The 25,285-nt window shown below is 49.3% G+C and overlaps 1 protein-coding gene across 1 annotated transcript; it reads left to right on the forward strand.

Moving 5' to 3' along the window:
* The first annotated feature begins 4,013 nt into the window (after positions 1–4,013).
* TCTN1 (tectonic family member 1) lies at positions 4,014–25,192 on the forward strand. The gene is made up of 14 exons (XM_036014735.1): positions 4,014–4,323; positions 7,541–7,661; positions 9,741–9,871; positions 10,859–11,010; positions 12,383–12,470; positions 13,830–13,939; positions 15,519–15,539; positions 19,061–19,195; positions 19,710–19,835; positions 20,242–20,327; positions 20,868–21,008; positions 22,231–22,393; positions 24,433–24,558; positions 25,013–25,192. The coding sequence occupies exons 1-14, from the start codon at positions 4,107–4,109 to the stop codon at positions 25,154–25,156; spliced, it is 1,761 nt and encodes a 586-aa protein (XP_035870628.1). The 5' UTR covers positions 4,014–4,106; the 3' UTR covers positions 25,157–25,192.
* The last annotated feature ends 93 nt before the right edge of the window (positions 25,193–25,285 follow it).

The following is a 25,285-nucleotide window of genomic DNA, read 5'->3' on the forward strand; positions in this document are numbered from 1 at the left end:
CTGTCTCTTGCGTCAACAGGGTTTGGACGGAACAGACCCAGGGACGCCCCTTCTTTTCAACTACCCTCCAACCTCTTTTCCAGGCACTGCCTTCGGAACCACCTCAGCCATCCTCAGCCTCCGAGACCAGCCAACACCGTTGTTTTTTTTTTTTAACTGTAATTCTTCATTACCAAACAACCACAAGCTCCAAATTCATCAGAATTATTCCACCCAGGTGGAGGTTGCCTTCAACCGCCTGGTCACCCAGCATCTGCGGGCCCCTACACCTACCTCGCCCTGGGCTTCTGTCTAGACCCCGACGATGTGGCTCTGGAGGCCCCGGGCTACTTCTTCCACGAGCTGGCCAAGGAGAAGCAGGAGGGCTCTGAGCATCTCTTAAAGATGCAAAACCAGCGCCATTGTCTTCCAGAACAAGCTGAAGCCTTCCCTAGATGAATGGGGTGACACTCAGGACACATGGCAGCCACCACAGTCCTGGAGAGGAACCTGACCCAGGCCCTGTCGGACCTGCCTGCCCTGGGTTCTGCCCCCACAGACCCTCAGCTCTGTGACTTCCTGCAGAACCGCTTCCTGGATGGGCAGGTGAAACTCATCCAGAAGATGGGTGACTGTCTGAGTAACATCCAAACGCCGGCTAGCCCCCACGCTGGGCTGGACGGTCTCTTCAAATGGTGCCCCCTCAAGCAAACCTTTGGGGCCCATAAGCCTTTGAGGGACCCCTCTGCATTTCTCTGGCATTTGGCTTTTGCCTGAGCCTCTCCCTGAAACCACAAGACACCCTTTTAACCACCCGGGAACCCTCTCCCTTGCATTGGACCAAATGGAAACAATAAAGCTTTTTTTGCAGAAAAAAAAATTGGAGAGGATGGAGAGAAGTTGGAACTTGTGCACTGATTGGTGGGAATGTAAAATGGTGCAGCTATTATGGAAAACAGTATGAATGTTCCTAAAAAATTTAAAAATAGAATGATATATGATCCAGTACTCCCACTTCCTGTAGATATCCAAAGAATTTAAAGTAGGATCTTGCAGAGATATTTGTACACCCATGATTCTTAAAAAGCCAACTAGTTTATTCAAACTTCAGTATGGTCCAATAATAGAATGCAAGTTTAAAATTGTCTGGTAAACAAGGAATGATTTGTTTTTATTTTTAAAATATTTTATTTATTTTTAGAGAGGAAAGGAAGGGAGAAAGAGAGAGAGGGAGAAACATCAATGTGTGGTTGCTGGGGGCCATGGCCTGCAACCCAGGCATGTGCCCTGACTGGGAATTGAACCTGCGATGCTTTGGTTCGCAGTCCGCACTCAATCCACTGAGCTATGCCAGCCAGGGCAGGAATGATTTTTTTTTTATCTCTGTGTATATCTGCAACCATATTTATTACTTCATTTTCAGAAAAGGTCCAACTTGTAAATGCGAGACCTTTCAAGAATGTGAAGTCTGCTCAAACAACCCTTTTGCACCCCATAATGTTTTGGAAAACATTCGAAGCACTGGGTAGCTGACAAGGCACATGGGCAATGGGAAGAGAAGTTGAGCATTATTTTCTTCTGGGTTTGATGTAGACATCAATTGTTGGACTGCTCACTTCAGTCAAAACAGTAGAATCAATCCTTGATGTCCTCACATGGCCTTGAATTTCCCTGGAGCTCTAAACAATGCCTTCATAAAGCGTGATGATTCTGCCTCCCTGTTTGTAAAACACTTGGTTCAGATGAATACATAAAGATGGATGGATACACTTAATCATAGGGAAACCTGGGTACTTAATTTTAGGTAGGTTAGCAGCCACGACTTTAGTAACAACAATAACCAACTCACCCCAGACCGCAGGAGAGACCAAGACAGAGTGGTCAGCACTGTCTCTTAAAGTCAGCCTTGGCCACTTTTCTTCCTGGCTCCTTCTGTCATTGGGCTTTTGGGCTCATAGGCAGCAGCTTCCAAGTGCAGAATTCCAGAAAGCTGAATTGTCTTGATCCCTCCCAACATTTGGCACCAATGATAAGAAACCGAGAATGCCAATAATCCTGGAGAAACAGATGGACATTTTTAATCAAAAACATTTATGCACAACCCAAATGCTGCAGGTTTGAACAAACTATGGAAATCTTAGCCCTTCCTTGTGTCCTTCCATCCTGATGAGAAAACCTATCAAGGCCAGAGAAGAAGGAAGGGAGACAGGATCATCTGGGCTGAAAGAAAAAAATGCCTGGCAGATTTGGGTCCCCTGGGACATGAAGTTTTATTGTTCCCCAAGGTCTGCAAAATGGATCTGAGTGGATGCAACCCTCATTTGGATTTTGTAAGCTACCAAGTATTTGAGATTAGACAAAAGGGATGGTGAGATTAGTTCCTAAACCATAAAGCACCAAGACAAAAATGTTATAGCTGAAGGGCACTTTTTCAAAGTTTAAACCAACAGCCTACAATTTCAAAACAGAAAATAGGACAGAGTGATTCACAGATACTAAGGAATGGAAAATAAAATACCTGGAAATGAAGTTTTTTAAAAAAAACCAACAACAGTAAGTGTTGGATTTAGAGGCTATGAGATAAAAGTTTGGAAAATACAGTGTTTTGTTTTTTCTTTTAAGGGCAGAATTACATCAGTTATTAAAAGTGGTCCAGGCCCTGGCCAGGTGGCTCGGTTGGTTGGAGCATTGTCCTGCTGTGCCTGGGTTGCCTCGGCTGGGGCACATACAGGAATCCACCAGTGAGTGAATGGATGGATGGACCAGCAGGCCGATGTTTCTCTCTCTCCCTAAAAATCAATAAACAAAAAAGTTTTTTAAAAAAGTGGTCCAGAAATTCAGTCAGATGCTAAAGCAATCCTTTGTAGAAAGAAAAGGGAAGTATCTGTATTACACATTTGATTCGGTTATGTTTTTATACACTTTGGAATGCCACAGGAAGGTGCTAAAGATGTCGCTTTGATGATTTTGCTTTGGTACATAAATTTAATAAACTAGGTACATGCACTGTGTGGGCATTCTTCTGAATTTACAAATGTGTTTCTGCATATTAGACTGACCTGCTTTGACTCCCTGTCTTCGTGAGGCAGCCTTCTGTGGTAGGAGACCTGTGGGACTCAGTGGTGCAGTCTCCTTGATCTCCTGAGCTGGATGCTCTTGGGATGCCCTTTATACTCTTTATGTGGGCCCTCTTGTTGTAATTGGGTTTTGGTTGTTGTTGGGTCCTTCTTTGGCGGGTTCTTTCCTCCTGCTGGCTTACTGAGAGTCACACCGCCCACTGAGTTGACTTTAACGTTTAGCCTTTCGTATGGTCGGAAAAGGGGTTATTTCCAGGGGGATGTGCAGGGAAGGAGGAGCAAGGAGTCTTTCTCTGTAAGTGTGTTTCTTGAATAAATACCACATGTTTAAGTATTTTGACATTTACTCCTGAATTGTAAGATTAAGTATGAAGAGTATAACCAACATCCGCAGGCTGGAGAACCCCTATACATAAGCCAGTGTAGAATGGAGGCACTTCCCTAAGTTTCGAGGTCTCCATGCCATTTTGTACAATTACAGTAGAATTACTTTTAAGACTTATTGAACAGAAGTTATCGGGCCACCTCCCGCGACACACCTAAAAAAAAAAAAAAGGCAAAGCAAGTGTTGACAGTGTGGGTAAGAGAAAATACAAGGATGGTGATGTCATCATCTCTGGCTCCTTCAAAAGTCCTTATTTAGTAGCGTTAGGAGAGCGGTTCCGAAATTTCTGTTCCCCCCACCGGTTGCATCAGTACATTTGTTGAAAATATTGATTCCTGGCCTCTGCCTTAAGTTTACCGAGTCAGAATCCTCTGAACCTGAAAATCCGAATTTTTTAAACCAGCGCCGCAATAGTCCTGGGAACCAGAGGTCGGATACACACCGCGCCCCGCCCCCCATCTCCATTGGTCCCACACTGCCGCTGGTCCCAGTCCCTAGTGGTCCGCCAGGGCCCGGCCCCGCCTCTCCGGGCCTAGGCCCCGCCCCCGCATCCTCAGTCTCGCGAGGTCTGGCGGCGCACTATTGGCAACGCCCCGTGCCTGGCCGCCGTGGTTGCCCGGCAACACGGGGTCACGGTCGCTGGCCGCGCGGGGTTCGACCTGGTGATGGGGCCACCGGCCCTTCCTCCACTCTTGCTGGTGCTTCTGGACTGCTGGGTCTCCGTGAGCGCCCAGGCCGGGGCCACCCCGGCGGTGATGACGGAGAGCCTCAACTCTGCGGAGCCAGCCCCGACGACTCTCCGACCTGCCCTGTCTCCTAGGCCCCCCGGTACCCCCAGGGCTCCCGGACCCTCCAGTCCCAGGCCCACCCCGGTCACGGACGGTGGGTACCACGTGCCAGTTCCAGGGGATCCACAGTGATCCATCCTGCAGGGAGTAGCCCGGGTAGGGATGTAATAATAATGATGGTTGGCGTTTTTTGAACACTTACTTTGTGCAAGCATTGCTAGGTGTTTCACAGGCATTCTCTCAACAACCTTTAGAGGTAGATTGTCATACCGGTGAGAGGACCGAGGCTCAGAGAGCGGAAGGGAGACTATATCAAATCTTCGAAATCTTGGCAGTGGCCCTGCACGACATCAATGCTAAAGGTAGTAATGAAGGAAGTCTTGCAGCTTTGCGGCCAAAGATGAAATTAAATGGAAAGTTTCTAGACAGCTGTGAAAATTAAATGCAGAAGATGCACTGAAACTTTTCAGTGATAAAAAAGAGACACCGAAAGTTTAGCTTACTAAATGTGACAAGGTCAAGGCTGTTATCCTTATCCACTTATTTGAATTATGAAAACCTAGGATTCCTCTTGTGTTGAGTTGGAGGGGGAAGTTATGGGGTGAGGAGTTGTGCCCACTAATTAGGATTCGTCTTTAGGCATAAGTAACATATTTCCCAGAATGTGGCCTAATCCTGGAGTTAAACGTTTATTGAATATAATCAGACTTGACGTGAATGACTTTAGGGGATGTCAGTGATCCCCAGGTTGAGTGCACCATTTTGTGAAAATGCATTTTCCTGGGGTGAAGGTTCACAGCAGTGAGTAATTTCTCAGAGGTTTTGATCTTAAAAAAAAAGTTAAGTTCTCTGACTGTAACTGCAATAGGTAGGCAGTATTTTTTTTATCCCTTCTTAAGAGAAAAGGTTTTTTTTTTTTTTTTTCATAAAAATGAATAAGTCTTAGTATTAGTGAGTAGAAAAGTCATCATTGGTTGACATCCTGAACCATTATTTCTCCAAAGGGCCTCCTTTATAAGTTGAGCAGTCTGTAAGAAAAAGTACAGAGAAATATATTTGCTATTTCAATATATAAAACCCAAACTCTTATATTGAAGCCGTTGATCTGATGAATTAGTAGGGAGGTTAAATCAGTGATAAATTGTGGCAGAATAGAGCAGAGTGCTCAATGCCTGAAAATTCTCTAATGTTTTTAGCCTGGGTTATCATGTATCTGTGAAAGTATTCCATCTGCTAATGAACTTTCTCCCCAGAATGAAGCTATCTTTGAACCATCACTATTAGGACATGTGTTCAGGGCCGTTTTTCCAATATGGGGTGTGAATTTTCACTTCATCTTTTTATTTACTTATTATCCTCACCTAAGGGCATGTTTATTGATTTTAGAGAGACCAGGGAAGAGAGGGAGAGAAACGTCAATGTGAGAGAGAAACACTGATTGGTTGCCTCTCATAAGTGCCCCAACCCAGGACCAAACCTTTCAGTTACAGGACGATGCTCCAACCCACTGACCACACTGGCCAGGGCACACTTCATCTTTTTAAAAGGATCCCTCTTGAGACCTGAGAAAGTAGTGATGATGGTAGTAAGTGACAGCCGGCATGTACTCACTGCTTACTGTGTAGCAGGTACTGTGCTAAGTATTTCACCTGTGATATGTTTCATATGGTCCTCATAATAATCCCATGATGTGGGTTATCCCTATTTTTCTGGTAGGCGAGTTACTTGCCTGATGGTAGGTTACATCCCTGGTATGTGTTAGAGCGAGAGGCTGAGTCCGAGTGGAGAACTGGACAGCCATTTGCAGAATGGGTAAAAGGTAGAAGAGAAGAGTGATCGTTTTCATCGGGAATCGGAGCTCTGTTCATTAGTACCCTGCTCTCTGAGCCAGGCATGCAGATGTGGGAGGTGTGGGAGAGCAGCTGAGAACCACTTAGGCACTGCGAGTGCTCAACAGATACTTGTTGGCTGGCTAAGTACACTCACATCCTGGGATAGACACCTATTTTTCCTAAGTGGGATTATTAAACACTATTGCTTTGTCCTTAGTAGTCTTATAGCTACTTTCAATGGTTTTAGGTTTTGGGAAACAGATCAAAATTGTCATTTTAAACACATAAGGTATGGAACGTGAATATTCTCTATTTTTTTACATTACCCGCATGGGTGGCGTTATAGTTTTACTAAGTACACGGAGTCCTTGACTAAGGAGGAGCGAGTAAACTTAAGGGTGAAAACTTTTTGTGTATCAGACTGAGAAAGGATTGTGCATTTACTAACAAAACTTTCCCCTTCTCCTTACACATTTCTTTTAGTTATTGTACCATCTTTGAGCTGCATTTTTTCCAAAACTCATTTTTATCGTGAAGTCCCGTAATTCCTGCACGCAAATCAGAATGTTGTATGGGCTCTATGCTAGCATTTACTTGAGATACTTTTTTGTTTTGTTTTCGAATGAAATCCTTTTTTGAAAAAAGAAACAAAACATGAGGGGTAAAATCGAAGCGCTGATCTTATTCCCTCCTACCCAGCATTAGTTACTACTATGAATTCAGTATTTATTATTCTTAGGCTCTGCTATTTCTTCAAAAGAAAGAGGGGAAAAACCATGGTTAGAATGGTTTCATTCTAACCATTTGCCAGAATGAAATAAGGAATTAAAAAGTTAGTCATCAGTTTTAAAAATTAAAAGTTTCTAAGTGGGGAGAGTCCTACACTTCCCCACACTTCACTGTCTAACTTACCAAAGGTATTTCTAGGACCCCAAGTAGAAGCACCTGAGCCAGCTGGATTCTTGGCCTGCCGCCTGAGAGTATGGGCTCAGCCTCAGAGTTGCAGGTGACATCGCAGAGAGGAGCGAGATTGAGAACCCTGATTCCTGATTTGCCTTCAGTGGGTCCTTCCCCTGAATCAGAGTCTCCAGAGGCGGAGCTTGGGGATCTGCAATATTAAACCAGCAGATCTTAGGTCAGGCAAGTGCCTCAGCATGCTGGTTCTTAAACCTGTCTCCATCATCAGCATCTCCCGGAAAACTTTTGAACAACATCTGTCTGGCTTTCACAGTCAGTTTACCAAATCACTGTCTTTGTAGGTAGGGCACAAACAACCTCCAAATGAGTGAGACGATTAGCCACTTTGGGGAAACCCCAGATTGTGGCATGCTCAAACTGACTCATTTTCACTTCACATTTGCCCCGAAGTGCAATAGCAAAAATCAAACAGACGTTTGCGTGAAATGGATTTGTGGTTGGCAGGGGGCAGTCACCACCTGCTGATTGCGATGCCATGCCTCTTGCCTCTCCCTTCTGTAGTCGCTGTGTTGTGTGGTTGTGACCTGTCCCCAGCACAGTGTGACGTCAACTGCTGTTGTGATCCTGACTGCAGCTCCACGGACTTCAGTGTCTTCTCCGGTTGCTCAATTCCAGTTGTCACGTAAGTTTGTGACACATGGCAGTTCGGATACAATTGGACCGAGGTTATAAAATTTTGAAGCCCTGGCTGGCGTAGCTCAGTGGATTGAGCGTGGGCTGGGAACCAAAGTGTCCCAGGTTTGATTCCCAGCCAGGGTACATTCCTGGGTTGCAGGCCATAACCCCCAGCAACCACACATTAATGTTTCTCTCTCTCTCTCTCTATCTCCCTCCCTTCCCTCTCTAAAAAAATATATAAATAAAATATTTAAAAAAAAAAAAAAATAAAATAAAATTTTGAGGCAGAATGTGAAAACTCCCCCAGGCTGAAAAACTCCAACCTGATTTCCTGAACGTTGCACCCTTCGGAAGCCATGCTGTCCAAGGCCATAACCGGAAGAGCATCTGTCCCTCATTTGCATCCAGCCAGGTGATAGTGCAGACAAAAGAGTGTAATGACATCTCTGTGTTCAGAGATTGAATTACATTTCACTTTGATTTGTAAACAGATAACGTGTCACACTTTTGTTTCAGTGAATGAGTTTTATTTATAGCCTAGGGTGAAAGGTGCAGTTTAATTTTACAGCTTTTGTTTGGGACATAGTACTTGTAGCAGTAAATTAAACAGATAGGAAGGCTTTGTTTATACTTTTCCTGACATGCAAATCTCCCAGGAATTCTCACAGCTCATATTGTATAGGGGAATAATGAGAGATGATGTTCCCAGTCTATTACAAGGCAAAGAAATAATCTGTTCTGAATAATCTGTTTCTTGTAATTCAGATTTCAAAGCTTTTTTGGGGAAAAAAAAAACAAGAAGAAAACCCAGCAGCACTTACAGAAGTTAATTTTTTCCAGATAGGACTAACATATTCAGAGAGAGCTAATTTAAATTTAACCTTGTAGCAATTTGTAGCAATTGATACTTGATAGATTGAGTGCTTTTTGGAAGTACAATGTCTTTCTCCCATGAAAAACTGTCTTATTGGCTAATAGGAAATGGAATCTACTTCTAGTATTGTAAAGAAGGTTGGAGAATGGGGTGTTGTAGTCAGATTATTTTTTCTGGCTACCTGGACTACAGTGTGGGCCGGTCATTGGTGAAAATCATCCTGCTTGCCCTGGCTGGGCAGCTCAGTTGGTGAGAGAGAAACACCAGCTTGTTGTGCCGCCTGTGTGTGTACTCATTGGGTGCTTCTCCTGTGTGCCCTGACCAGAGATGGAATGATGAGGTCATTTAGTATAGTATTGCAACAACATATTTGATGATGTGAATATTGGGGATTATATATTAAGTGAGAAAAGGCCCTAAAGCAGGATGTAGAGTTCGATCCCATTTCCATTGTATCTCCATCACTATCTCATATCCGCATCTGAGTCAAATTGGTTAAGTTTTTTTTTTTAAGATTTATTTATTTATTTTTAGAGAGGGAAGGGAGGGAGAAAGAGAGAGAGAGAGAAACATCAATGTGCGTTTGCTGGGGGCTGTGGCCTGCAACCTAGGCATGTGCCCTGACTGGGAATCGAACCTGTGACACTTTGGTTCGCAGCCCATGCTCAATCCACTGAGCTATGCCAGCCAGGAAACTGGTTAAGTTTTATAAAAGCTGGGATTGGTTGAAGACCTGGCTGTGCCCTCACTTCTAAGCCCCAACACTTCCAGATGACTTCACATTTTCTTATTTTCACAGCCCTTTGAAGATGGCTTCATTCTAAAGAAAAGGAATTTTAGATCCCTTCTGATAATTTATAAAAGTTCTGCAAAATTTTATGTAATTGATTCTGTCCGAGTTTACAGGGCTTATCACATCAAAATTATACCCTGACTTATGTTTCATACTTGACAAGATTTCCTTAAAGGTTATTCTACTTGTCTTAATGTTGTCCCTATTAGAGGAAAAACTTTCAAGTGCCAAACATTTTAACACTGAATACACTAAATAAAAATGGATTCAATTCTAGCATTGCACTTTCATAAATATCTCCATGTAGTCGTTAGCAGGGTACACAGTACAAGCCTCCGACAGCTTTAAAATAATCTTGCTAAGATTGTGTGCACATGCCTTAAAACTTTGTATTACTATTTTTTTTTAATTTTCAGGGGTGATAGTCAGTTTTGTAGCCAAAAGGCAGCCACGTATTCATTGAATTTCACAGCAAACCCACCTCAGAGAGTATTTAAAATTGTCGACCAGATCAATCCATCTATTTTCTGCATTCACATTACAAACTGTGAGTATTTGATGGTGACATGCTTTGTGAAACTCTGAAAATTTTTCTCTTTTAAAATACCTGTTGTGGAAAAATGTGCCGTTTCGCTAGATGTAAAGCAGCCATTCTGCGGTTGGGCGCGGGTGTGTCTTCTGAGGTCATTTCACAGGGAGCTGCGTGTTTTCTTTAAAAGTAGAGAAACTGTTGTTGACTCTCGAAATCTCATACTTTATTTCAAAAGTGTTTATCATATGCCCACACGCATAGGAATCTAGATGCATTTCAGTATGTGAGGGTTTTCCCCCCCTTTATTTCCTCCTGGTTTAATGGTTGAGAATCAGGTTCAGCCTTGGTTTCCATTTCCTTTTTTCTCTTTTATTTTTACCTAGGATATTTGCATGAAAACAGGATCTTTATTTTTATCTGAGTGTTTGGCTCAAATAGGTGTCTAGATCCCAAGCACCGTAAAGTGTAAAATGTTATCGGTGTCAAAGACCAGAGACGCACCGATGGCTGTATCAGTTAAGGCTTTGTCACCTTTTCAGAATAAGCCATTCACCTTTTGGCTTTGTTCCCTTATAAGTGAAAACTCAGGTGGACGTGCCGGGGCTTGGAACCTGGAGTGACGACTGGTCCGTCATCGTCACGTTCTCTGACATAGCACTGGCCCAGTGAACCCACCAGCCTGATTCCTTCTACCTGTCCCACAGACAGCACGGGCTTCGGAGGTGGCGGTGTGAGGGTAGAAGCAGGGTCTTCCATGCCTGTAGCCCCCTGGGGACAGCTTCCCCCAGGAGGTTTGTGGGACAGACGCCTCCGTCCACGGGTCGGAGAAAGTGACTGGCTTCCGCCGTGCTGTTCTCCTGTGGCTCTGGAGGCCACGGGTTCCGCACTGCGAGAGAAACAGGCCAGGTCTGAGGGCCCTGCATGTGCATCAGATTCGAGGCATCTTGGGGTTAGCGCTAGGGTACTATATACTGACTTAAAATGCTTTTTTTCTAAAAACAGATAAACCCGCGTTGTCCTTTATTAACCCAGAAGTGCCTGATGAAAACAGTTTTGATAAATTGATGAAAACGTTTGCTGGTTTTTCACTGAGTGCAGAAGCAGATGTCTCTTTCACAGACGAATCAGACGCTGCCAATACGCCCAAATATGAGGTGAGCCAAGAACCTGAGTCCGCGCATCCTGTTGCAGATCCTTGTGAGTTACTTTGTCAGTGTGTTCCCAGGAAAATCGGCTACCTGAGGCATGGAATTCTTATTCCATAGACAAAACAGCTTAACTTTGTGCCTATAAATCAATGACCATGAAAGTTAAAATTGAGTAGTTGAATTCTAATGTAGGGTTTAACTTAATTTATTCTGCGGTAAGCTCCAGTTTGTCTTTGCAGAGTTCTTTGTCCTCCTCCACTTCCGAGGAGGCAGCAGAGCGCTGGAGGCACGCTGCTGCCTGCTGCCGGGGAGGTGCGGTGGTGGGGGGGGGTGCCCGCGCTCTCCCCCGAGCTGTATTTAGCTTCACGGACTTAGAGAAGACGAGTGATGTTTCATATCTCTCCCTTGGTAAACCTTTCAATGTGATGATCACCAACTTCGACTAAACTTTAGAATTTGCAGAAGCATCTTTTTAAATATTTTTTAAGATTTTTAAAATTTATTTATTTTTAGAGAGGGAAGGGAAGGAGAAAGAGAGAGAGAAACATCAATGTGCGGTTGCTGGGGGTTCTGGCCTGCAACCCAGGAATGTACCCTGGCTGGGAATTGAACCTGGGACACTTTGGTTCCCAGCCCACGCTCAATCCACTGAGCTACGCCAGCCAGGGACGATGAACATTTTTATAGATACATGTATCTTTGATTAAATCCTTAGGTTATGTTCCCATGAATGGGTTATCTTGGTCAACATGACTGGAGATTTAAACTGTCGATACCAGGTTGCCCTGCAGAAAGATGGCAGGAGTTTCCACTCCCAGCTCCCGGGGAGGAGAGGGGTTGTTTCCACACACCCTTGCTGGCGCCAAGGCCTCTGGATATTTTTAAAGTCAAGAAGATTTAGCTGGATGCCCAATAGCTGTATACTTTGTTTTGGAGATTGGGGGAGATTTCCATGGGGTCCAGTTTTGGCAAGGAAGGCATATGTCAATATAATGATGTTAACGTATACTGTATCTGTTATTTAAATAAGTGTTGCTAGTGAAAAATAATGACCTCTCAGCCCTGTCCCGGGCCCCTGAGTTCCTGTCTGCAGAGGCAGGCACGGGGTCAGCTTCTTCCCTTCCAGAGGAATTCTTGAACGGAAAGGCCTGCAAACACAGCCCCGTGGAGGCACAGAAGTACACGCCCTTGAAAGAAAAGGAGGGGCAGCTGGATGTCAGCTTCCTGGCGGCAGGGACCGTCCCTGTTCCTTGCTCATCCCTGTGCCCCCGCCCCCCATGCCTGAAATGCCGCCCGGCACACAGTAGGTGCCCAGTGAGTGCTGAGCGCATGAATGCCTTAAAAACAGCGTGACAGCTGTCGGTGGTTCTCCCTGCAGTATGGCGTTGTCCTGCGGACTTCGGACTCGTTTCTGAGGTTTCCTTCTCCCCTCACCTCGTCCCTGTGCACCGACAACAACCCTGCAGGTGAGACGGCGGGCAGCGTTCTTTCTCCTTAAAGCAGAGTTTGTTCAGTTTAACTTCACAGCGGTCCTAACGAAACGGGCTTCACCACTAGGAACAGAAGAGTCTTAAGAGTTGAAAGAAGCCCCCAAAGGTAGGTAGTTCAGAGCCGGGATCTTTTCCAGCAAGGCGTCACTGCCTGAGTACTCGCAGTGGTGGGCAGCCCCCCACCTGAGCCAGCGCACTCGGTGGGAAGGGTCTTTTGTCGCCGGAGCTAAGGCTTGTCAATGGCTGACGTTTGTTAAGCACTTGCTGTGTGTTAAGTGCCTCTAAGGTAGAGTTCCTGTCATTATTCAGATGAGGAAACCGAGGGACACTCAGTTTCTCGCTCAGGCTCACTTAGGTGGTGGAGGGGCAGGAGGCAACCCACGCAGCTGCCTCCCGTGGGCCCCGCTGCTCCTTCCGGAAGCTCCACGGACGGTGGCGCGGTCCTCTTGGCCCCGGCGCGCCCATGCGTAAGCCAGTGTATTCTGCTGGAAAGATGCTTAGCCTTGGTCACAACGGGACCAGCGAAAATTCAACCCAAATGGAGAGACCATTTCCATCTAACGGACTGGCAAAGCCTGAGCAAAGCAGGGCTGTGGAGAAGCAGGCGCTCCTCTGCATAGCTGGAGGGGCGGTAGGTTGGAGCGCCCTCAGTGAAGGGCAGTGCAGCAGTTTGTATGGAAATTTCGGATGAACGTGCCCCTTGACAGAGCCGTTCTGCTTCTAGGGGCTGGCGCTGCAGAAACTCTGGCCCACGCACCGAATACTGATTGTTGCATTGTTTGTGACAGCAAAGCTAGAGACGACTCCAAGCGTCCGATAACGGGGAACTGGCGGAATAAATTATGGCACCTCCATAGTGGAATACTAATTATTCCTTAAAAGGGGAGGAGGAAGCTCTTCGTGTACTGAGACAGGCCGAGCTCCAAGACATACTGTTCAGTGAAAAAACCAAGGGGCAGAATATATAGTGTACATTTGTTTCCAAAAGGGGAAAGAAATACTAAAAATATATATACACACGCTTTCATTTGCATAGCATGTTTCCAGAAAGATACACAAGAAATGTCATGCTGATTGCCTCCGGAGGGCTGGGGGGACAGGGGCCTGAAAGGGGAGTCTCCCAATGCTCTTTTGTGCCTTTTGAATTGTGAATCACGTGAACGTATTACCTGTTTGAAAAATAATTTTTGAACCCAATTTTAAACATGTGGTATATCTGTGTCATCATCTATTTTGTGGTTTTACTTAGATTGCAGTTTTTCAGTTGCCATTGGACAGTTGAACATTTTCTTCTCTTTTTAACTTTCTCCCCCATGGGAATGGCGTGGCTTCCAGCATTTTTGGTGAACCAAGCTGTGAAGTGCACCAGAAGGATAAACCTGGAGCAGTGCGAAGCCACCGACGCCCTGGGCATGGCTTACTACAGCAGCCCTCAGATTTTGAGGGTAAGCATTGTTTTGAAGTGAAGCCGATTTGCTACATTTGTTTTCCGTTCTTTGTACCCTTTTTGAAAGTGGTGAGTATAGTAGTATTTCAGTGCATGATTGACACTCAATTTTAAATTTTTCTCCAGTTCTTTGGTATACTGATATTAAAGATACTGGAAAAAAAAGTCACTTAAAAGAATTCATATTTTTATACAGTTGGCTCATATTTTGCTTTCATTTTTTTCTTTTTGCTGTCATTCATTTTAATGGTAATCAATAATGTTTGTCTCCTGAATTAAAAAAAAATTAATAAGCAAAAGCTTTAGAAATTATAAAAGGTCTGTGACAGAAGTAGACTGGAAAAGAATAGAAAATCCTCCTTCTGGCCGGCAGACGCAATAAGCAAGCAGGGAAGGACAGGAGGTGGGGTCGCTGGAGATGGCAGAGAGCATGGGAGTGACGAGCCCCCTTCTTCCTGCCGCGGTGCCCACAGCTCGGACTGAATCGATGAGAGAGGCCACTGGCCCTGTTGGTGGATGGCATGGAGGGTTGCCAGGGGAGAAACTGTGTTTTAGTGATGAGAAGCCGTATGATTCTTGGGAAAGCCGGACTTCCTGCTTTTCTTCTTTTAGGGGAGGGGAAGGGTGGCCCACGGCACCACCTGGGCTTCAGTTCTCAGAATCACATTTAACATTTGCGCCCTGGCTGGGGTAGCTCCGTGGACTGAGCACAGGCCTGTGAATCAAACGGTCACTGGTTCGATTCCCAGTCAGGGCACATGCCTGGGTTGCAGGCCAGGTCCCCAGTGGGGGATATGTGAGAGACAACCACACATTGATGTCTCTCCCTCTCTCCTTTTCTTCCCCTCTCCCTAAAAATACATAAATAAAATATTTTTTTTTAAAGTTTAACATTTTCCTCTCCTGTCCCCTTCTGCCCCTTCCCATAAGGTAGCCACCTAGGCCAGCGAATTCTTCCAGTGGAGTTGACTTCTCAGTTTTGTGGGAGCCTTCCCTCGGGCACGCAGGCCCACGGCTCCTGGAGCGCAGGCCTCCCTGGACGTGTCTGCTCACCTCCCTCCCCAGAGCTCCCGTGGGCCTCACAGGGGGGGTGTCCCGTGATTAGAGGAGGGAGGCGAGACCTCCGAATGCCAGCCCCGGCTGTGTGGAGGAGGCGGAGGACCGCTGAGGGGGCTGTGAAAGTGCCGATGTCCGTCCAGCGAGCACAGAGCTCGTGACCGGGCGGACAGGAGCCAGGCCACCCTCACGGGGCTGTGTCACTGATGACCACACAGAAAATCCCGAACAATCACCCCGAAGCGCACGTGCTTCCTTACGACCAGCTCTGTGGGGCTGGCTTATTAAGCTCCCCTTCTGAAGGAGACGAATATGGAAGGAAAAATGTCAAGTTACCTCTTTGATTATGACGTAGATACAAAAAGGTGTACATGGCAGGTCTCGGTTAAGGATATTCTCGTTTCCTCTCTGTGAAGTCTTTAATAAGGCGAATATGCCCTTCAACCCACACTGTGGAAAAAAAAGTGATAAAAATGCTTTGTTGTTGTTTTTAATAAATTTTGTTTTTTGTTTTTGTCTAGGTACCTAATTCACAAACAAAGGTAAGAGTATTTCTTAATAGAAAGTTCATTTATGATACGCTGCCTTATTTCTGAGCCCTTTGAAATGAATACACTTATGATTAGAAGGGTATCTTACTGCCAACAATGAAAATCCTTGTCAAAAAGCAAGCAGACATGAAATAAGGAAACTCTTTACTGGATGAGCCTTCTGCAATCCCACACTGGCGCGGTTGGCGTCTGTGCTTTCCCGGCACCCTTGCCATCTCCTGGTCTGCCGTCAGCGTGGCCAGGGTGGGAGACACAGACGGCTCCCCAGGGAACGCACACGCCCGGTGCGAGGCGAGCACTCTCAGTGCAGCTTCAGGGGTTGAGCTGCCGGTGGGTTCCGTTCCGAGCCTTGTCGCCACCAGCCCAGGGGCTCTGTCAGGCTCTGGCAAGGCCATAGTCTCTGTGTGGCTACATCCGAGAGAAGGAACGTGAATCAACCTCTCATTCTCAGGTCTGTGCCCTCTGCCTGCCTGTGAACACAGGCAACGGCCTCACCGTACTCTCCCAGAGCCTGTGGGATGGGTCTGCTTGTCCAGAACTCAGCTTTGCCATTACTGTCTCGTGCGGCGTGCACCTCAGTCCCCCCAAGTGCCGAGCGGATGATAAGCCTTGATGCACATGACGTGCTCTCTGCAGCGTCTGGCACACAGGAAGCACTCGGGACAGTGACAGCTCCCGTGATTGATCTCATGAAATCTGTGGACACAAATGCGTTTGAGGTCCATATTTGAAAGGAAATAGTCATGTGGCTTTGAACTTCACACTAGTGTGTGTGGGCCGGGCTGGCCTCATCTGTGAAGGCGTTTTCAAACGTGTTTCGGTTGTAGGGCTCCTTCAAAGGAAATCGCAAGTAGAAGTCTCCCTAGTGTGTGACATGGGTTGAATCTGAAGCCCCCGGTTGGAGCAAGGGCGGTGGCCAGAAGTTCTCTGCCTGCCGGGCTGCTCCGTCTCTCCTGTGTGTTTCCTCTACGGAACCTGCGGCCCCCAGGAGCCCAGTTTGCAAATCACTGGACTAGCTCTCAGCTACCTCTGAGTCACTAAAAGGTGCTTTGGTTCTGCCATTCAAAGCTTGAACTGTGGGGACAGCGTCCCTGTGTATGCCTTTGGCACTAGGGCGGTGGCCAGTACGTGTTGGGCACTCAGTGGATTGTGTGTCAGGTGAGTGGGCGACGAGGGGATTGGCTCGGTCAAACAGGGAGGACCTGTCGTGAGACAGATAACGGGGTGTTACTGACAGGCTCGTGGTTCCAGGTGCTACACGTGTCTGAAGCCCTGTGGTCATCTCAGCAACCCCAGGAGCTGGGTCCTGTGATTGACCCCTCTGTCCTGCGAGTGGCAGATGAATCACTTGCCCGGGGCTATGCAGTGCGTGTCGTAGAGCTGGGACAGGAATCCCGGCTCTATGACTCCAGAGACCACGACACTGGACTAGCTCTTCTTCGTGCCAGGCCTCGAGGGCAGCTGCACGGACTTCCTGTCTGCGCCCCTCGGCCACGCCGTCAGGAAGGGCTGGGCTGGGATTTCCAACTCAGATCTGGGTGGAGTTCAAGTCTGTGCTCTGAAAGACAAGCTATTAACTTATATCAGAGACTTCTTTAAAAAAAAAAAAAAAAAACAACTCCCAAGGTCTGTTAGAGAATCAGGAATACAAAATTTGGATCCAGTCTCCCATGAAGTGAAGCCCCTTGCGATTGCTGGAATCACCGTCAACATCTGCGGGGCCCTCAGTGACAGGTGGAGTCCTGGCCCCGTAGCTGCTTTGTTAAGTGCACGGTAGTTCTTCAGTTCGGGCTGGGATACGACCCCTGAATGGGACACGTGGGAACCAGAGCAGCCCCGCCGTTCTCATTCCGTGGCTGTGGCTGTGGCTGGGCTGTGCAGCCGTTGCCTTGCCCACGGGTCTCCCCACGGCTTGTTCAAACCGGACCCTTTGGTTCTTATCAACCCCATCCAGAATCATTGCCGAGTCAGGGGTCGTTAAGTTCACCTAAAGGAATCCAGGGCTATCTTTTGATGACTTAAAAGTTAATTAGCTTATAGCTTGGGACTCCCTCCGTAGTTCTTCAGCCCACCGGTGTGGCGTGTCATGCAGAGGGCCTTGTGGTCATTGGTGTCGCCCTTCTGCCCCTCTGTCATGTGGCAGCTCATTGTCGCTTCCAGAGCATGTCATGTTCTTGTATGAGCGGTTTGACCAACAGGGACAGTTGCAGGTCTTCTTGGCCATGGGAGCAGACACATAAGAAATATTTATCTGTAAAATGACAGCTTAAACATTTAGTAGTTTTGAATCATAAATAGCATGGCACGTGATTGAGGGCAAAGTTCAAAGCCACAGAAACGACTGGAGAGGGTGGTTTCTAAGGGCCAATGCCAGGTTTAGAGCCAGTGCCAGGTTTGTCTCACAAAGAGGCCCAGCTGCTAGGGGTCCAGCACACGGGAAGAACTGCCCCCTGCCTCGCCGCTCTGCTGGTGAGGGCTGCACATGCAGAGGGTCGGTCGCCGGTATTGGGCGCACCGGGCTTCCTGGTCGGGCGGGACGGACTCGTCTGCGCGCTGGAGCCTACGGCCCCGCCACTGCGTGTGTGTGCGTGTGGGGCAGAAGTTGTGTATGAACTGGGCCAAGTGTATGTTCAGGGAGTCTGTGGGGGTTGGGGGGTGTACCCCAGGATGGTGGAGGGCGTGCACGTGTGTGTATGGGGTAAGTGCATTATTGGTAGGAGCTGTGTTGTGGAGGTGAGTGTGTACATGCATTTGATGGTGTGATGACAGTTTTCTGTGTGTGTGTGTGTGTGAGATACAAGTGAGCTACCGTAAAACTCACCACCATTTCAGTGTACAATTCTGTGGTTTTCAGCACATTCATAAGGCAGTGCAACCATCACCATTAGCACCAGAACGTTCTCATTACCCCAGAAAGAAACCCTGAGCTCATGAGTGGTCGCACTTCATTCGTCCCCTGCCCCCGTCCCCGGCAACCACTCGTGTCCTTCCTGTCTCTGTAGATTTGCTTGTTCTGGGCATTTCATGTAGATGGAATCACACAATACGTGGCCTTTCACACAATACGTGCCTGGCTTCTCTCACTCAGTGTCGTGTTTTCAAGGTTCATGTATGCTGTATGGATGAATAATAATCTTTTGCACGAATATACCACATTTTATTTACCCATGCGTCCACCGATGTACATTTGGGATGCTTTCAGCTTGTGGCTTCCCAAATGCCTCCTTGGACACTTGTGTACAGATGTTTGTGGGAACATGTTCTCAGAGGTGGCCGCAGTGAAAGCTTCGGCTATGTGCTTCTCAAGTATTTTCTCTATGAGCGAATATGTGCATTTGCATAGAAATATCTGTGTGTTCGCAAACGTGGGGTTACAGAGCACGCCTGTTTTTCCGCAGCACACTTTTCCCTGTTTGGCAGTGTGTCGGTGGAGATTTGTTTCAGGGGGTAGTTCAGCCTGTTTGCCCCTGTTGCAGTGTGTCTCCAGTAACCCAGGACTTTTTACCCTGCAGGTCCCTATCACCGTTCGGTCCGTCATCCTTCAGTCCCTAAATAACACGCTCACCCGGCTGGACGGCGCTGACGTGTGGACGCAGGCTCTGGTGGACGCCGGGGCCGTTAAAATCTGCACCCACGTCGTCCTGGAGGTGGGCGCCCGACCCGGCTGCGAGAGCTCCGCGTGCTCGCGGCAGACTCCACTGCTTGGGCCCTAGGGGTCTCACTGATGCCCCCGAAAGGGGTCCTGGCCCACCCTGGGTGTTGCTTTTCTCCACTTGGCCTCCTGTTGTCCCATCAGAGGACACATCTTTGTCTCCAAACCAATCCTGTGGCTTCTCCATAAACCTCGCGTCTCACGAGAGTACATCAAAACGTGTTGTTGTTGTAATATGTTCCCTCTGCAGAGACAGACCGATCATATTCTGCCCAGACCAGCTTCCTGGGACTCATGTCAGTGGGTACAGAGAGGCTGGAAGGACCCTGTGTGTCAGCAGGGGCGGGGGAAGGAGCCCCTCCCGTAACCCAACGGGACGGGAGAGGGAAAGCTCCGCGAGTGGCGAAGCGGGAAAGCGTCTTCCTGCTGTGCACATTGTACTTGAGTTGTGAGTGGAGCTCTGGAAAGGTCACGGGAACAGGCGATGCGAAGTGTCGTTTTGTTTGCAGGTGAAGTACAGACTCACCTACACAGATGCCGGTGAAATCACAAAAGCCGATCTCTCTCTCCTCCTGGGGACAGTCAGCGACGCAGCGATCCCACTGCAGCAAAAGTTTGAAATTCGTTTTATTCAGGTAAGTTTGATCCATTTGCTACCCGTATTTAATCGCCAAGTAAAAAGAACCCCTAACTTGTGTGAAAAAAATGATCGCAGTTGAGAAGTATTGCCACGTCCGACCCCCGGATGCTGAACAAAAGCTTCCCCCCAGCCTGCGGGGTCTGAGCGACTCGGGCAGGGCCTGGACCTTCCCCGCCGGGCACCGAGGTCCCCGGCAGGCGGGCGCGCTTGTGCTGGACAGCGGGAGGCACTCCTCCGCTGGGCGCACGTAGTCATGCTTCTGAGCGGGGGGGGGGGGGGGGGGGGGGGCGCTCTTTTATTGGTCGGTGGTCCCAGGTTTTATTAGGAAACGCATTTCATTTCCCTCCGCCCCTTCCTCTTTAAAGTGAGAATTACTCGGCACCCCCCGCATTGTCTTTCAGCAAAACACGAAGCCGGTTCCTCTCAGCGGAAACCCTGGTTATGTCGTGGGCCTCCCGCTGGTTGCCGGATTTCAGCCTCGCAAGGGATATCCTTTCTGGGTCTGGGGAGGTTGAGTTCCCCGGCCACGCGCGTGGGCCGTGCTCCTCTCTGGCTCCGAGGGTCCCGTGGGCTGGAGGGACTGGTCTCCGCCAGAGCTTCCTCCGGGGGGTACTGGTGGGGGAGGGTCTGGCTGCACAGCAAGTGGGGCTCCCTGGAGACTTGAGAGTGGCGGTGAGACGGCATGACCCAGGAAAATGTCAGTGTTTTCTAATGGAACCCTAACACAGAAAAGCTGATGGACGTTTAGATGTGTTTCCCAGAGAGTCAAACAAAGCTAGCGACTTTGAACGCTTGGAGTCAATGTTGAAGGGCCAGTTTCTGAAGATTTTTTTTCTTCTGAGGACGTACCGACCCAGGAAGTAGCCGTGGCCGTTTGTACCCTCTCCTGGGAAATAGCCGTCGGAGTCCCCGAGGCCCGGAGAAGAGACATTTGGGTCTCGCTCCGGTCGCACGTCCCACACGTGACACCGTTTCCTGAGGGTCGCACTGCCGCTGCCCTGGGTGGTTATCCCTTAACTGTCCGAAGGTCCGGGATCGTCCAGACCGTGAACAGATACGGACAACTCACTACCCTCCGTAGCACAGCAGAGCAGGACTGCCTCGCAGTGGAGGGGGTCCGCGCCCCCGTGCTGTTCGGCTACAACGTGCAGTCCGGCTGCAAACTGCGGTAAGGGCGTGGCTTGTTTCCGCCGGAACTCGTTTGGGTTGATCAGAAAATAAAACACGCCCGCCCTCCCCCTGCTCACCAGCCACCTGCACCCGCCGCCGGCAAGTGCCTGTGGAAGCCGCAAGGTGCCTTGTTACGATTATTGATGGGCAGTAGCCACGGTGACAACACCTTATAGATTTTTTGATGTCTTAATTTTAAGTCTCAAAACCATAAACCATGTGTCGTGGTTCAAAGGAAAACTATTACGATTGTTTTTAAAATCTCAAGACTTTGTACGATTTGCTTTGAAGGTTGCATAGCGCTTGCGTTCACAGCACAGCTACTTCCCCGGAAAGGCCTTCCTGTGTTTCTGAGCGTTAGTGCACGATACACGGCAAAGCCGGGGCGAGGGAGCCTGCACGCGCTGCTTTCCATCTGTCTCTTTACGGTCGGACGTGCGTGTGAGGCACAGTGTGAGACAGCTCTGCGTGGCTTGTTGCAGCGACGGCAGCGCTTACCCTCCCCGCCCCCGCCCCGGGGCAGGCGTTTTCAACTCCTGTTGCCGAGTTTTTGGAAATTTACCAGCAATTCTTTAAATATTTGTCGATATTTTAGTTTTAATATTTGTTGATATTTTCATTGTATAGATTATTTCTAGAGTCCCCCCACTTACGGAAGACGAAAATTTGGCTCTTTTCGCTGCCACCCTCCACCCCACCGTCCACTCGCTTCCCACCCCTACTTCTCCCCAGGGTGATTTTACCGTGACTTTGGTTAGACCAGTATCCAGCGTTTATGTGGTCAGGTTTGATCACTTTGGCCAGCATGTGTCAAAGGGGGTTCTATGGAATACATCTCCACGGGGTGTTGGCAGGGGCAGGTCTGTGGCCCAGTGTGTTTGGGAGATGCCCATTAAAGCTAGAAACACGGTCCCTTACTGGAGGACCCCTGGAGCCTTGAACATGCCGGCTGCGCCCGGAGGGGCGCGGGCATGCAGTGCTGCCCGGACGTTGGGCCACAGGCCCTTCCTGTCCGGGCTGCCTGATGGACGGTTGGGGAAACATTGTTTGGATTCACCTCCCCGGCCAGCGAAGATCCCCCCGAAGTCAGAGGCACTGCCGCTCCTTTCAGACGACCCCCCTTTGGAGAGGGAGGCGACCCGCCGGCCAGAGCGGGCACGGTGCTGAGGCCCGGGAGACGTGCCGGGGTGAGTGGCTGACCTCTCTCTCCTCCCCCGAAGGCTGACCAGGGCTGTCACGTGTCCGCTGGTCGTGGAGAAGGTGACGCGCCTGCTGAAGGGCCAGGGCTTCCCAGACTACGTGGCTCCTTTCGGAAACTCCCCGGCCCAGGACGTGCTGGACTGGGTGCCCATCCGCTTCGTCACCCAGGCGTCCCATGCGAAGGTACGGGGAGTTGGGGGCCACAGGCTGGTGGTCTCTCCCCCCCTCCACCACCCTTCCTCGCCCTCGGGAGGCAGATGGCTCTGGGTGGGAAGCTGGGCTTTGTTATCAAAGGGGCCTGCGTCTGGGACACTGATTCTGCCCCTTGTTCACACTGTTGCCTTTGGCCATTGATGTTGTGGGTTTGGGCCCGTTTCCTCTTCTGCGAAACGGGAAAGATAGCTCTAGCCTGAACCTCATGGGGCTGTTGAGCTCATGAGATCACTAGTATTCGTGGTGCCCGGTGGTCACTCCGTAAATCGGGGACCTGCCACCTGTCACCATCCCGACCGTTCCTGCTGTCACTGTTGAAGTCACCTGAGCCCTCTCCAGGCACCGAGATGGGGGTGAGCGTGGGGGCTGTCTCCCAAGGCGGAGACATTGTTCCTCCCCGGGGCTGTCCCACGGCAGCCCACCCACGAGAGCCTTCACCTCCAAGCTCCCGGGAGTTTAATGGAAGGCGACGTGCTACAAATAGGCTCCCGATCGATCACATGTGGTTCCGCGGCCCACCTCCTTCCTTTGTCTCGGCAGTCAGTGTGGGCTGGCCCGTCACCCGGAGGAGGCACGCTCTCCACCTTATCCTTTAATTGCCCAGCTCTTTCTTGTCACGGTTCCTTCAGGCCTTTCATTATCTGCTTAGCATATTTATAGCAGGGACAGCAGGGGTGAGGGCCAGCTCACCAGCTTTGATCCCGCCCCCTGCCCCCCCCCAGAGACCACTGATTTCTCAGTCCCTGCTGCTCAACCACAAAGCCTTGGCTCAGCTCTGCCACCTCAGTGAACCAGGCCAACGGCGTCCGGCTTCTTGGAGACGGATTAAGACGTGTAGTTACTGCTTTCCTTCCGAAGGAAAAACATAGGTTGGGAGGGGAGGCAGCAGCGGGGACATGAGCTCTGCCAGGGTCTGTGCTGGTCCAGGGGGCTCAGAGGGCCCGGGTGGGTTCGGTGCCAGCCCCCCAGGAAACCCACGTAGGAGTGACAGGGGAGCCCCTGCTAAGCTCAGTCACACCAGCTGCGTGTGGCGTCCTCCCCTAATGCCAGGGTATTCAGGGGTCTTTCAGCTGCAAGTTGCTTAAGAGGCAGCTCCAAGCTGAGGGGAGTTCCACCGGCGCCTTTTTGGCAAGCACCAAACGTAGCACCCCTGCTGGCCTCTCATGCCTTGAAGAGACGTGTTTTAAAAAACTCGTTACTGTGGGGATTTCTCAAACACACACAAAAGGAGAATGATACAACGGAGGCCCTCCTGCACACCGTGCAGCTTCAGCAGCAGTCACATTTGCCGGCTAAAGAGATCTAAAGGCAGCAAGAAGGTCGGGAAGGCCCACTCCCCCCTCTGCCTTGGGGCTGACTGAACGAGGGCCTCAAGGCAGGTGCCTGAGCCCAGCTCCCCAGGCTCCGGCCTGAACCGGGCGGCCCGATCGTGGCCAGCAGCAGCGCTCTGGCCCCGGGAGGGTCGCCAGTGTCCTCGGACAACTCACAGACCCTGCCTGCCCCCAGGTGTGACACCTTAACTGCGTCACATAAGTCACATAAATGAAAAGCAGACACATGTCCTCTAAATGCATTTTAACAGGATATGCAATCAGGTTTAACTTCTGTTAATACCACCACCCTCTCTTTCTCCTCCCCACCCGAGGCCCGTTTCTCTCCTAAAGTATCTCCGGGGTGCGTGTCCGCAGGTAGGAGTTAGAGCAGGTAAGGCCCCGAAGGGTATTGGGCTTGTAACCCCCAGGTAACGCTGGCGTCTTTACACTTAGGAGGAATAGGAGGGAATGGAAAAGTGGTGCTTTAAGTGTTAAGTCTTATTTTTGGAGCATTGAGCACTTCAAAATACGTGCTTTCTCCAAGCAGTTTTTATCTTAACTTCTAGAGCCTATTCATTCCCTGGTTCAGAACGTTCTGTAATGTGTGAGACGTTTCATAATTAAAACTGAACTTCAGATTAAGCTTGACTTGAGGTTGTGTAATACTCAAGCCGATTAACGGCGTTTGTTTTGCAGGACTCTTGCCAGCTCCCAGTGGCTTTGCTCCTAGAGGTGAAGTGGACCAAGTACGGGTCCTTGCTGAACCCACAGGCTAAAGTCGTCAACGTCACTGCCTGTCTCGTCTCATCCTCGCTCCCTGAGGTAGGCCCGGCTGCAGCTCCCGGGGGTAGGCAAAGACACCAGTCCAGGCGAAACGCAAGTGTGGTAGTAAAATTTATTATTTTGTGGGAAAGATTATAATGAAAGTGGAAACAGTCTGGGTTCCTAAAACAGTGTAGCCGTCACATTATCCTCCTGAGAGGAGTCACCTCCCCTGACGATGGCTGCATTCACAGCAGCCTTCCCGCTGAGGGGTGCTCGTCCAGAGTCTCGGGGAAGCCGAGCTGTGGTGGGCACTGACGTGTCAGGGAGGACCCCTGGGTAGAGATGATCGCTCCCACCCACGTCAATGGCTGATGAGCCCGCCACGCACCTGTCGGACTCATGGACCGACTGACGGCGATCAGAGGGGAAGGGAATGAGAGGCGTCCCGTGTCTGTGGCCCCGGGGACACGCGGGACGGCAGGGCTCGCCTCACTCTGACTTCTTCTTGCAGGCCGGCCCAGGAAGCGAAAGGACGGTCCTCATCTCCACTGCGGTTACTTTTGTGGGCGTGTCTGCACCTGCAGAGGCGGGCTTCAGAGCTCGGCCGGCCATCAACGCCAAGCTGCCCTTCGATTTCTTCTTCCCCTTTGTTTGATGTAAGTGGTTAATTAAGGAAACTAGGCCACGCCTCTAGAATAGTGGGGGTGGGGCCCTCAGAAACACCCCGTGTTATTCCCCTGCCAACCCTTGAGGTTGCCCCCGAAACAGCACACCTGCCCTCTCC

Source organism: Phyllostomus discolor, chromosome 13 (assembly GCF_004126475.2).
Source record: "Phyllostomus discolor isolate MPI-MPIP mPhyDis1 chromosome 13, mPhyDis1.pri.v3, whole genome shotgun sequence".
NCBI lineage: Eukaryota > Metazoa > Chordata > Mammalia > Chiroptera > Phyllostomidae > Phyllostomus > Phyllostomus discolor.